This window comes from Bradysia coprophila, unplaced genomic scaffold (genome assembly GCF_014529535.1).
Source record: "Bradysia coprophila strain Holo2 unplaced genomic scaffold, BU_Bcop_v1 contig_94, whole genome shotgun sequence".
NCBI lineage: Eukaryota > Metazoa > Arthropoda > Insecta > Diptera > Sciaridae > Bradysia > Bradysia coprophila.
Window position 1 is genome coordinate 2,820,105 of NW_023504022.1, and position 14,495 is coordinate 2,834,599.

General features: G+C 37.6%; 2 protein-coding genes across 2 annotated transcripts; both read right to left on the bottom strand.

The window, feature by feature from the left end:
- Nucleotides 1-151: 151 nt before the first annotated feature.
- On the bottom strand, nt 152-1,338 carry LOC119084889. The gene is made up of 2 exons (XM_037195036.1): nt 1,179-1,338; nt 152-957 (listed from the first exon to the last, which is right to left on the bottom strand). Exons 1-2 carry the CDS (start codon nt 1,221-1,223, stop codon nt 217-219), a joined length of 786 nt encoding a protein of 261 aa, XP_037050931.1. The 5' UTR covers nt 1,224-1,338; the 3' UTR covers nt 152-216.
- Nucleotides 1,339-6,164: 4,826 nt separating this feature from the next.
- Nucleotides 6,165-10,296, bottom strand: LOC119084900. Its single transcript, XM_037195054.1, has 2 exons — nt 10,090-10,296; nt 6,165-7,251 (listed from the first exon to the last, which is right to left on the bottom strand). The coding sequence occupies exons 1-2, from the start codon at nt 10,154-10,156 to the stop codon at nt 6,764-6,766; spliced, it is 555 nt and encodes a 184-aa protein (XP_037050949.1). The 5' UTR covers nt 10,157-10,296; the 3' UTR covers nt 6,165-6,763.
- Nucleotides 10,297-14,495: the final 4,199 nt, after the last annotated feature.

The following is a 14,495-nucleotide window of genomic DNA, read 5'->3' on the forward strand; positions in this document are numbered from 1 at the left end:
AAATCTACCATCCACCACAGCTACGCAAATAAGTATTTTCCTCTAGTGATATGCAATTCGGCAACTATTCCTTCACTGGCTTCTAATGAATCAAATGATCAAATTCGGAAGAGAGAAATTCGAGAAGTTAAGTCCGAATTAAAACCGTGTGTTCGGAGGAATACTTTTATTTACACAAATTATCTTTTAAATCGAAAAACGGATCACCAACCATTTCTAGCAGCTATTTGGTTCCATAATTTGGTTTGCACCATCGAAAATAGCCAGAATTGCACCGAGAACATTCGTGCCAGCTAAATTCGCAGCTACTCTCACAGCTGACCCAACAATCTGTAGCGTTATATCGGCACATTTTTCCGCAGATGAAGTACAAAATATGCCACACTCGACCGGAGTTTGGCCGCCACATCTACTCCAACAAAGAGGACCAACACCGTTACGATCGCTTGGACAAGGTATATAACATAAACCAGCATCATATTGCAGACCCGACGCACATCCCAAACGGCTAACACCTACGCCGCGACCATAAGACGGCTTCTGGCAGAATGCCCCATCGTCGATGTACTCTCTTGGACAGTTCGGTGAGCATATACAACAACCGAAAGGACTATAGCCAAAACGGCATGTTGGATACCACATGGCACCCCACATTTCACAAGATCCATTCTCACGGATGCACGTTTGCTGGTCGGTAAATATGTATCCAGCACCACGACCGTATGCGGGCGGCTTTTCGCATGAAACACCTATGTCTGTAGCTCCGATAAGTCCATCACATCCGATTTTCCTGCATATATTCGATCCGATATTCTCGTAACCGTTCTGACATCTCGGATAGCACAACGAGGCTACTTCCTGTTCGTCCGCATTACACAAAGATACAACAGCTGAACCAGCTCCTCTGCCAACCGTTGTTCGACGACAAATCGAATCTTGAGCATTGGCGATGTTCAACTGAATGAAAACGTTAAATTAGATTGATGTATAAGCGGGAATCGGTTAAAGTCTCTCCTTGTCTCTATGCATCTTATGTATCAAATTTCTGGTCTTTTCCAGAGTGAACTCGGAACACTTACTAAATCATGTCATATGAACATGTGGCGCATTTAGACCGTGTACCTTGCCTAGTTCAATCACCTAAAGTTCCAGAGTTCTGTACGCACAACTTAACTTACTTGGCAGGCAAGAAATACCACAAAGATGAAGACGAACAATTGCATACTGATTCAGATGTTCGTCAAACCAATAAACGAACGAGACTGTTCAAATTTACTGCGTTTTTGTACGTTAAATGTTGGAGTGTTTTGTTTTGCGATGTGTGTACTCAATAAAGCCGAGTTCTCATATCGCTAATCAAAATTAATCGATTACTTTATTGCATCCCCAATAACCATCTAATACCAGGTCCAGTTTTGTCTCGTTTTTAGCCCCGTACGAAGTACGAAGGGGCTTATAGGATTACGATGCCGTGTGTAATTGATGGAATTCGAAGCAGACGGTAAGGGAAAAGTGTTTGCCTATGTTCATAGATGACGAATCCGCAATAAAAATTTTGTCTGTCCGTCTGTCCTTCTGTCAGTCTGTCCGTCACGTCGATATCTTGAGTAAATCAAATCCGATTTCAAAATGTTTTTTTCCCTGAAAGATAGTCGAAATAGTGAGGCTAAGTTCGAAGATGGGCATATTCGGGTCGGCCCTTTGTGAGTTAGGGCCACCTAAGTGATATTGGTGATATTTATGGCAAAATAAACGATGGAAATGTAAATGGCATGGCAAATGATAGGTATTGTCAATACCAATCCAGGAAAAAAAAGTTTTTTAAAATCGGGTGAATGGACCGTGAGTTAGGGCCTTAGAAGTGAAAAGCTACTAGGGCCCTATGTGTATTTTACATATAACTCGAGCAAATTTCATCCGTTTTTCGTAATTTTTGTTTCATTTGGAAGGTAATCAAAGGCCGAATAGAATGTAGTTGAAAAAAAAAAATTGGATCCTCGGACTGAGGCCGATACTAGGCCCTATGTGTATTTATACTCAATAAATTAAAATTTTAGGGCGATTTGAAATTTTTGTTTCATTTGAAAGGAACGTCGTACGGGGCTTCGTAATTGCGCTATGCGCAATTTCTAAGATGTACACATTCCATAATAATTTTACTTTAACTACATTAACCGGCGCAATAGGCTTACGGTCAAAGTAGGGTGACAGACGCACTAGGGTCACGTACGCAATAGATATACGGGTTTGTACGGGGCTCAGTCGCAGCAAACGCTCCGACTGTTCTGATGGCTCGTTTTTTCTCTTATCTTATAGGTAACCGCTTATATTGGTAGTTGAGGCAGACTAGAAAAATTTATGCCCAGTGCTACAGTAGTCTCAAATTTCATGGTAAAGCACGGCCTCGATTCTCATGCGTTCGTTACTTTACGAATTCGTAATGCTCAAAACAAACGAGGCATTGAAAACGTGTTTTGGTCCTATTTTTCATGACGAAATTTTCGAAATTGTCAAATGAAGTTAGAACTTTTTCTATTCAAAATCGCGATTGCTGCATCTGTCAATGAAAACTAGGACCAAAACACATGAGCATAACGAATTCAGTCCGTATGAAGAACTGTCAAGTTACCAATATTTGGAGAATTGAAGCCCAGGTTTCTAGTTTATGTCATGTAACGAGTTAACGTTGGCACTGTTCCTCGAGTAATCAGAATCCATAACGAGACCAGTTGGTAAAAGTTCACTGAAAAGCTTCATAATTTGGGCCTGGTGGCTGCGATATTATCGATGTACACACTCAATTACCCATATGACGGAGCCCAAATAAATTTGTTAAAATAATTTTCCTAAAATAGTATTTGCATACTTTGAGGCGTGGTTCGGAAGTCACGTTAAGTCGATGGTCCAGACTGCACTTGTTATTAGCCAATACCCTCACGAGGGTATTGTATTAGCCAGTCAGTGAGTCTCAAAACAAATCAAATGAAACCCGTAAAATATTTTACTAATTCGCTGGGACTATTTTGATATCTTAAGACTTTCGAATGCTTTATTGTCTAATCTAGTAACTAACCACTTGTACTACGGTCACTTCAATGACACACGCATGTGAAACTTTAAACTGCTGAACCATAATACATCACTGACCGACGTAGGATAACAGATGCATGGACAGAATTTTTGTGTATTCGTTGCAAATGCGTTGTTGGGGACAGACATGAGCGCCGCCGAAAATAAGCCGCCAAACAAGCCGCCGCCGGCCATTTTTGAGCAAGCCGCGCCGCAGCCGAGCCGGTGCCAAAAACACGACTCAAGCCGGCTTGAAACGGCTGGAAAATGAAATAAAGATTTCGAAAGGTGAATGGGTGAAATAATTTTGAAAGCCGAGATTCCTGTTGATCCTAAGCAGCTCAAGCACATTTTGAATTTTTTTTTCAAAATTAAGAAAATTTTGAAAATTTTCTTGAATTTTCATGAATTTTCCAGAATGGTGTATTACGTCCTCGCTTCTAAGTTTGTTGTTTTGGCAAGTATGACCTTTGCGGAACGAGCCGAAGGCGCACAATCAGTTAATTCACAAATTTGAGAAAGCTTTATCGATCTTTGCGAATTTTCTCGATTTTTTTTCTTTTCAATTTTTACTTGATTTTCGTGAGCTTTCGATTTCTTCTCGAAAACCATTTTCTTAATGAGTTAAATGAGTGTACCGGAGCATGATTTTCCATTTAGTTCAAGTTTTGAGGCAATAAAACTTGACGTGTTAGTGAACCTTAGACTTAGAGACTTGCTTGTAACAAGACCAGTTCCACTTGCACTTTGAACAACCTAATCTACCTACATTTTCGCTTTCCGTACAATTTCATTTTCATGCTTACTGGTTCATTTTCCATGAATTTATCTAAACGTTTTTATTTTGAAAAAAAAAGTTAAAAGGAACCTCCAGCCGAGCCGTTTTAAGCCGGCTCAAGCCGACTTTTTCGCCGCCGCCGAAAAAATTTTTTCGGCTAGCCGCCGCCGAGGTTTCTCCGTCGGCGCTCATGGCTGGTTGGGGAACCTGATAAAATAAACGAGGCAATGAAAACTTAATCTTTTATTCAAATAAGCAGCACAACACACTTCGAATTATTATCAATAAATACAAAAATTGCTACTATAAAACAACCACACCTACTATATACTGTATACCTGCGGCATACTATGCCTCATATTATTCAATATACGCTAATTGTTACGGAGAAAATAATCTCTTTAAATTGTTTGCAGAAAAATTGGCAAAATTAAATCTAAAGGAAATGCATGCTCTTTGAGCTTTCTTTACATGATCAGCTGCTGTCGTCAACCTGAAAGTTGAGGTTAAGTTGCCTTCTGTGGATGAAATTTGACATTTCGAAATGACCTTGGAACAAACCTATAGGTTTGTTCCAAGGCCATATGAATTGTCAAATTTCATCCACAGAACCATAACCTCAATAATATCTCTGTGTAAATCGCGTAGGCGACGTTGCTCGATTTGTATGAAATATCACGCAAGTGACGTTGCTGTGGATGAAATTGTCGTTGTTCGGGTTGTCAAAGTTCGTGTTTACAGTTACTTGGAACAAACCAATTACATTTCGTCATAAAATTACTGACGTCAGCGCTCCCTTTTTTTGTGAACCAACTACACTGCTATGACATTTCATGGATATTTTACCAAGGCTGCATACTTTGGGGAGGTCATGCAGATCGCCATTTTGTTAGATACGCGGGAACATACCTTTTCCATACAAACAAATTGACCAAAATTGAATTTGTATGGCGTGGTGTGTAACCCGCGTATCTGCATCTGCGTGACCTCCCCAAAGTATACAGCCTTGTATTTTACAAGAGTGAAGTTATATCATCTGGAAATGGAGCGCAAAGAATGAAAAGCTGAAAAAAATGGGGGATTAAAAGTCATCCACAGAGACCCTAGCTTAAAATCTATTCGGTGAAAATAGAAAGAAAAGCAATAGAAATAGAAAGAAATGTTTGAATGGTTTTCTTGTAAAATATTGAGATTTAAACACTATAATTTCGCCTTTTATAAATTGGAAATCTATGAAATTTAACGTTTTTGTTGAGACGGGCAAAACACAAAATTAAACCGCAGCCCAATAATTTCAAGTTGTTTCACAGAGGTGAGGGTACAAGCGTACAAGGTTCTAAAAGAATAGGTTAAGCCACTTGTGAGTTGATCAGAAAGGCTAGTGAAACAGAAATTTTGACAATTTAGACATGTTTTGGTAAATGAGTGTTGCAGATTGTGTGAAATGTCAACTTGATACAAATAATTTTTCTTCAAGTTTACTTCAAGGTTTTGAAAGAACCAGCTTAAGACAACTATGAGTTGATCACGTTGATCACGAAGGCGGTGACACACAAATTGAGTTCAGCGGCTACGAAGTTTATACGAAAAAGGCAACGTAACAAAAACAAAATTCCGAATTTTCCAAAAAAAACATTTTCTTCAATTTGATTTCACACACAATCTGTACTGAGTGCGTTTATCGATTTTGGTGACAGCTGCCTACGTGGGTGTCTTAACCTGTTGTTTCAGAACCTTGGTTTACTTTTCATGTGTACAATCTGTTATGAGTGTATTCTAAGCACCTAGCAGGGTAATAGAAAAAAATAATAAACAAAATTGGGCTGGTAATGGTATTATTAGTAATATTTGACGTGGTAAAACCTCTATTACCCTGCTAGATGCTTTAGTTTGTTTAACAAAACATGTCTAAATTGTCAAAATTTGTGTTCCACAGCCTTCGTAAGTGTCTTAAGGCCAGGTGAATACTGTTTACAAACATTGAGATAGTAAACACCTTGACCTGTTATTTCAGAACCTTGCTGAGGTCACGGTTCTCTATGGATGGCGGTGTAATTCGAAGTATTGTCACTGGATGACCCTGTCGGCAAATTGGTCACTTCATAAGACCAATGTTTTCATAGACAACTTGATGAATACTCTCTCTCAGAGAGATGCTAATATGACGACTGGGTCGTTTCGACGGATAGAGGGAATATGTCGAATTCTTTTGAAATTGGTTGAGAGAAAATGTATTGAATTCTCTCTCAAAAACCCAACTGTCATTCGACATATTCCCTCTATCCGTCAAAACGACCCAGTCGTCATATTAGCATCTCTCTGCTATCTCTAGCAAACAAACTGCATTTATTAAGGTGGTAAAGAAGTTTGTGAAACTCTGCTATTTGATTACGATTCGTGTGAAGAGCCGTGTGAAGAGCAGAGTTTCTGAAACTTATTTTACACCCTAATTGTTTGCTAGAGAGAGTATTGACTTGATGGAAAAATCAATTTGTAAATTTTGGAACTCAAAAGACCGACTTGACGGCAGTGCCACTGTTGATTTTTGCGGATGTGATAAGAACAATTCGTACATACTTAGATGAAGGTTCTGAAAGAATAGGTACCCACGGAGATGGTTGGCATCAAATTTGTTAAACGCACTCATTGTACTTCATATTGTGTGAAAAGTCAGCCATCATGATCAATTCAGAAGTGTCTTAAGATGTTCTTTCAGAACCTTGACATAATGAACACATTTTTAAGACTTTCCATTCATACTTGAGACATAAATTAACAATTACTAAATTAAATTTAAAATGGCACTCCACGCCACGCCAATTCTGTAAAGCTAAAAAATATTCGCGATCTACGCAACCGACCTTCTGAAACTCTTCACAAAACTTTTGCTAGACAACTGCATGTCTCACGTGGACATTAATCAACAATTTCCAACAGGAAATACATAATCGGAGTTTTGAAAAATGGTCGAAACGTAACAATGCCCAAAAACAAATTATTTTGAACCTTCCGCACATAGTCCATTAGAATAAATAAGAATAAATCATTTGCATAATCGATTGCCATCGCTTCTTTGCCATCAATCGGTGCAATAGTTCGATAAAATGGCGCTTTGAACATATCAAACGTTCCCAGCATATTGTTCGTCACAAAGCCATGATCATTCGGCCACGATCCACCCGAAGAGACGACATTTTTACCGCTCCACAGAGATTCGATCATGAGTTCCAGTAAATCGCATGCGCCACTCGGACATGCGAGTATATGCCCTTTGAATTTACTGTTCGGTGGAAAGGGTCCCGCCTTTGAGTTCAAGAAAATGTTCCGAAGCTCGTCGTTATTGCAAATGTACTTCAAACTGTGCACCGTTACTGCTTTGTTGAATGGATCCATTCTGCATCGATCTAAAGAAAAAAAAATCGTTTGAAGCAATCGATCATTGTCTAATTCACGCCATAAGTGTGCCTAAAATTTGAATTTTATTTTAAGTGAACGAGTCGATGAAAAAGTGAACCGAAACATAAATTTTAACGCTTCCTTGTATATGAATTTCGCACTTTCCATCTACGACGTAAATGACATTTGATATGCCAAGAAACCGCTATTTGACAAATGATCTTTACATGTCAGTTGTAAAATAGAACAAAGGAACTGTCACGTAAACGGAGTTAAAAATTGAAATAAATTCAATTTCCACTCCGTTTGCGTGACAGTTCTTTTGTTCTATTTTACAACTGTCATGTAAACGGAGGCTAAACGGAGTGCTCTTTTCAAGTGAAAACTATACTTTATTCGTTAGAAAGTTACGGAGTTGCTGCCCGTTAGAATTGTTACACTGTGGTCAATGTTAAGTATAGTTTTCACTTGAAAAGAGCACTCCGTTTAGCCTCCGTTTACATGACAGTTGTAAAATAGAACAAAAGAACTGTCACGCAAACGGAGTGGAAATTGAATTTATTTCAATTTTTTACTCCGTTTACGTGACAGTTCCTTTGTTCTATTTTACAACTGTCATGTAAACGGAGGCTAAACGGAGTGCTCTTTTTAAGTGGAAACTATACTTAAGAAAATAAACACTACCCCCCTGAAGTCATGTGACAGCACTGCAGCCAAGGCTAGTTACTAATAATTTTACAACTACAACAGGATTTTTGCTAAAAAGCTGAAGTAGCGGAAAAAGTAGTCCCAAAACAATCTTGAAACGAATGCTGAACGGCAGTTAAGAATGAAACAGTGAACGTTGTATGATGAAAATCACTGACGAAATCGCATAATTCTCTGTCGTCCCTATGGTTGAACAATTGGTTTTTTCGCAGATGGATTCGTTTTGAAAAAACAGCCTCCTGACTTCGAATACATCTTCCCGCGGATTTTATTTATACGTGCCTAGATAGGTGTTTTTTTTTACAAAATTCATAGCTGCTTGTGTGACTAGTGAGAGGTGATAGAAAATCGAAAACATGCACTTTTCTCTTGGAAATTTCTCCGAGGCCAGGAAACTTAGAAGCTGGTGTAGGGTGTCATTGGAAAGGTAATTGCACGTACTTGCAAACAGGACATTGTTGGGTTTAAAATTCATGCACACTGAGATATGTACAGTTGAACGTATGGGTGAAAATTTGACTATTTCAGCTAACTTAAAGTGGGTCCTTGGCATCCGAAAAGTGCCAGCTTTCCAATGACTCTAGTTTGCATTTAACACTTAAAAAGAGGTACTAAAAAAAGGTTAACGAAAATATAAAATCGTAAATAACAATTGCTTAAAACACCAATCAATCACAAGATTTATGTGGTGCCAAAAAAGGGACCCACTTTAAGTTAACTGAAAGAGTCAAATTTTTATCCCTATTTTCAACTGCTCATCACTTGATGTTGATGAATTCTAAACCCAAAAAGACTCTATTTGCCCCGAAAATACATGCAATTACCTTTCCAATAATACCCTACACAACCTTGTACGTTTCCTGGCCTCGGAGAAAGTAGTTGTAAAACTAGTTGCAAAGGTAGTCACAAAACCATCTTTGGCGTCATTCAAAAAGGACGTCACGCTCATAGGGACGGATCCACATTCTCTAAAATCGGACGTCCTTTTTTGGTACTACATTTAAAAGAAAAGTTACTTGGTATCAAGATGTTGGTAGTGTTTGATTTACCACACGAAAAAAGCGGTGTCAATTTAAATACAGAATCAAATACATCGAAAAGTAAACTCATTTCTTCTGTGTGTGGTGAGTCTAAACACGTAGAATTGAAATCGAAATAACATTTTTTCTCAACGTGGACCAAGCACGCAAAGCCATCAAAGTCCTCAGAAATCGATTCTTCTACGGCAGTCATCGCACCATGACTTTCGTTGTGTTTTTTTGGTTTTAGAATATATTTTTGATGTTTTACTTCAATTTGTTTTTCCCTTATGCGGACGTCCGCTTTGGTGGATGTACCCCGAAAATCAGAAAGCGGACATGGTGTGACTGACATAGAATGGACCCACCTCAAAAAAATCGAAAAAAAAGCGTGACGTCCTTTTTGGAGGCCGCCTTTCTGTAACTACTCTTACAACTACTTCATGATTTGGGCTAAAAAGCTGAAATTAGTGGTAAAAATGTAGTAGCAAAAAATGTATTTAGCCTTCAATCTAGCCCTGGCTGCAGTGTTGCCAGACTCCGTTTTTTTAGACTACTTCAAGGGGCTTATTGAAGATATTATAAGCTTTTCAATTGTTATTTTTTTGCCCTCGTGAAAATGGTGTTAAAGTATCCATTCAGCAATGGGTCCTGCATCATGCCACAGTAGTACGTTATATGTCTTGCATAATGACAGAATATTTTGGCCATGCAGCAATACATTGATTGGAACAGCGAGTACGTCAGTTATTAACAGATACCACGCTTAGCAACACTTTATTAGTCACAACTACACTCAGGACATTTTAGGCCCTGAACTGCCTAACGCCAGTTAAGTGAACCGTTAAGTATTTTAGTAGAAAACAGAGGGCGACAATAGGACACAATTCGCACTGTTTCTCCTATACTTAATTCGTGTCCTGCGTCTGTTCACATCACTGCTCCTACCATGAACAGTGCTGTGTTCTGTTTCATTATTTTCACAAAGTCATGCACCACAAACATAATTTTTTGGCACTAACAGGTGCCACACAGCTTAATAACACAACAAATTGAAAAGACAGTAGCCCACATCCACGGTCAATTAGCGCCAACAAAAAAAAAGTGTTAAATGTTTACCATTGAATCCCGCCAAAAGGTTAACGAACAAGGTGATAATGATGAACGAAATGTAAAACAGATGCATTTGAATAGCGTTATGGAAAGGTCTCTTTTGTTTTGTTGTTATTGAACCACTTGAACTTGATATTATTGTTAGCAGCTCGAAACAGCAACTTTTGCACAATACTGACTGATGCGATGCAAGGGAACAGTTTGAATGGGATCTCTGCGATGAATGATCTTCAACTGTTAAACTTTTCACAAATTGATCCATTCCTCATTCATTCATTCGATTCAATGTGCTGTTTTTCGTTGGTTAACTGGTATTACATCATAAATTCATTTTTTAAACAATTTCCAATTTACACACTCATCAGGTAAGGTACACACGCCTTTTTTTATAGGTACACACGAAATACATCGTTTTTATGTGAACTTAAACTTGTCTCATTACTTTCACTCTTTGGGGCATTCCACATAATCGCATAATCGCATTCAGTTCTCCGTTGCATAATGTCATCTGCGAACTCTTATGGCGGAGGGGCCACTCACGACTATCAAAAATATATATGCTTGCTACTAGGCATGGGCGATAATGATAATGATTATCGATAATAATCGATTATCGATAATCGATAATTATCGACTTTTTTTTATCGAAAATTATCAAAAAAAATATCGATAATCGATAATTATTGATATTTTGATAATTGTCAAGATATCGATAATTCGATGTATCGATATTCCGGTCCGAAAATCCGATATTTATCGATATATTCCGATATATCGGTATATTATCATGAATTTTCAGACAAATATCAAAATATCGATATTTCATAATTATCGAATTTCGATATTTTGATAATTATCGATAATTATTAAATTATCGATAACGATATGATTAATCGATTATCGATAATTTCTTTCGATTGATATTATCGATGATTTTGAACGTCTCCCATCCCTACTTGCTACTAGTGGTGTACCCGACTTTGCATATTCAAAAATATTTTCTCGCGTCAAAAATTTTCTTTAAAAAGATTTTCGCGCGTTAAAAATGTGTTCAAGCTCAAAAAATAAATCTTCCACAAATATACTCACGCGTGAAAAAATTTACAAGCGTTCCAAAAATATTTCCCCGTTCAAGGAACGCATCCACGGCATAAAAAATTGCATTCACAATGGTCGCCATTTTTGACGGGGCATTATTGTTGGGAATTACTGTTATTGTGGGGCATTATCGTTTTCGTCGAAAAATGCTGGCGTCCTCCAATAGCACTACAACATTTACCTGTGTTTCCCGTGTTGGCTTCTGAGACTGAGATGCGGGAAAACAGGAAAAGTAGGAAAATATGCAGTTGTACAAATCCGAGTTTCGATTTCGTCTCGTCAATACCTTTCGTGTGACATATCTCTCACCATTTCTGAATGGGATAGACTGGAAAAACTAGTGAATGTTTTTGCTCAAAAATCGTGTGCGATATGTCAAATAAAAGATATTGACGAGACGAAACAAAATTTTTAATTTTTAAGAAAATCGGTTTTGTACAACATTAGCTATACGCGAGAAAGAAAACTGCATATTTTCCTAATTTTCCTGTTTTCCCGCACCTCTCACTGGCGATTCATCTAAATTTGGTAATTTTTCTAGTACGGTAACTAGAAAACTGAACTGTCTTCCTGAAAAGCGATAAAGGGACTCATTTCGGAATTTTTAACTTTAAACAGTAAATTGGATTAGTTCTTCCTTCACGGAAGACAGAGCACACATGATTAGTGAGACCAAGACAGAAATAATGTAAAAGTTTCGCTGCACGATTTACCGATCTTGTAATGCGACCAGCATATAGCTGATTCTGTTTGCCCCTCACAAATAAGCTGCCAGTGAGTCTATGCTATAATGTGTACCGACACATTTTGCTTTATGACAATATTGAGTTACACGAATGTTACGTCGTTGATCGGTGTATAGATTTTATTATTGAATGAGCTAACCATATTGATTCATAAAATTGACGATTCGCATTCTCATTGTGTGTCTCTAAGACAGATATTGACTGATAAAGATATGAAGCGAGAAATCTGTTTTCGCACATTTTTCATTCTTTGAAATTATTTTTTACGATTTTGTTACGGTCGTTTGGACAATGGAATTGCTATTGCCATAAAAAACTATTGCAAACATATTGTAAAAAGCACAACGTCTGTCAGTCAGTTTGTGGGTAAAGGATCATTCAAAAATTACGTAACGCCACCTTTTCAGTGCTGTCATCAAAATTTAAAATCTTAAATAACTCGAGAAGTACGCGGCCAGCGAAGGTTAAACTGTATGTTGTACTCCTCCCAATTTTTCCCAGTGGATAATGTAAGTGATTTTAAAGCGCGAATAGCTTTTCAGTAGAGAATGAAGTAAAAGAAATGAAGAGTTTCACAATAAAGGCTTTTGATACGAATAGGTGTTTCGTACGGGTCGGCGTTAGCTATGTTTTATGTTAAATTACAGGTATGATAAGAGGAGCCAAAGCCGGGAATATTGTTAGAGTTGATAAAAAATGTTGGTTATCTCTTACAGGAACTTCATTTCATCACTCCCAGCTCTAGAATTAGGATTTCGAGTCATTTTTCGGGTGTTGAGGAATTTCGCGCCGTGTCATTCACAATAAACCACAAAGTGACATTTTCCTTATAAAAAATGTGTCATTTTTGCAATTATTGTGAATGACGCGGCGCGAAATTCCTAGCAGCCATTTTTCGTTTCTTTTTATCCCATCTTTCCAGTTCTAGAACTGAAGAATTAGGCTAGTCTAACAGCCTCATCATGAACCGAAGCGATAGCGGAGGTTCGTGACGCTAGTCGACTCCCTAAGAAAAGAAAACAACCCACGGGAGACTAAGGAACCTATATATAGGCGAACATTTTAACTTTTCCATACTGAACCAAATCAAAAAAAAATTATGTTCAAACGAAAGTGCTCGTCAATACGAGTTCAACGAGCTATAAATCATTAAAAACAGTGGTCTACATCCGGAGAAAACACCACTTGAAAACCACATGAAATGAAGCATCTTCACACATTTTCAGCACATTTTCCATATTCGAGTTAATAGAAATGTTTCATGTGGGTTTGATATACGTATCGAACCACTACATCTGTTTGCGAAAACTGCGCTCGCACTTTTGCTAAAACTTATATTAATTCCATCTTAACGTTTTTTCATCGGCAAATCAATTATTGAAGTTTTTTACTTAATTTCTGTAAATTTAATTAAAACATTTTCATGCAAAAAACCAAAAAACACACTGAAAACACACTTATATGAAAGGAAAGCCATTATTTCATTCATTTGACAAAAATATGACAGCTACATCTTTATTATAATGATTGTGTAGTAGATCAGTGTTGCCGTGCTTCATATAAAATGTGCGCGAAATTATGAATTTGAAAAATTTTTGGATCATTTTCGAATTTCAGGTTTCAGGTTTCAATGTGGAATTTGTTTTAGGGTTAGAATGTCCAACAAAATGGTGGAAAGCAGCCATCTTGGAAATTCTTTGAATTTTTTGTATTTATTGTATTTAGGCCTATATGGCACATACACAGCTGCAGTAAATTGATAATCATAGAGTTTCGTTGACGGATAACTTTTTCCGGCATTTCAAGAAAATTGCGGCCATCTTGTGAAATTTCGTATCTCTGAGATATTTTCGGCTATAGGTTTGTTCCAAGTAACTGTAAACACGAACTTTGACAAGCCGAAAAACGACAATTTCATCCAGAGCAACGTCGCTTACGTGATATTTCATACAAATCGAGCAACGTCGCCTACGCGATTCTTTTTTCGATACTTCAAGAAAATGGCGGCGATTTTGAAATTTCGGATTTTAGAGATATTTCTTGCTGTACGGCATGTAGAGAGTTGGGATAAAGTGTCGCTTGTACAGTTTCGTTGGTGGAAAACTTTTTTCGATATTTCCAGAAAATGACGGCCATTTTGAAATTTCGTATTTTTGAGATATTTCCTGCTGTACGGCATGTAGAGAGTTAGGATAAAGTGTCGCTTGTACAGTTTCGTAGGTGGAAAACTTTTTTTTTCGATATTTCAAGAAAATGATGGCCATCTTGAAATTTCGTATTTTTGAGATATTTCCGGCTGTACGGCATGTAGAGAGTTGGGATAAAGTATCGTTTGTACAGTTTCGTTGACGGTAAACTTTTATCGACATTTCAAGAATACGGCGGTTATCTTGAAATTTCATATTTTTGAGATATTTTCGGCGATACTGCATGTTCAACTTAAGAAAACACAATTTTAGATCATTTATCAGAGTTTTAATGTCCATCGATGCACCCAGTGCATTAAGTGATTTCCAGTGTTTGATAACTTGGCGCAAAATATCATAAGTGGAAACAACTTAATTGACT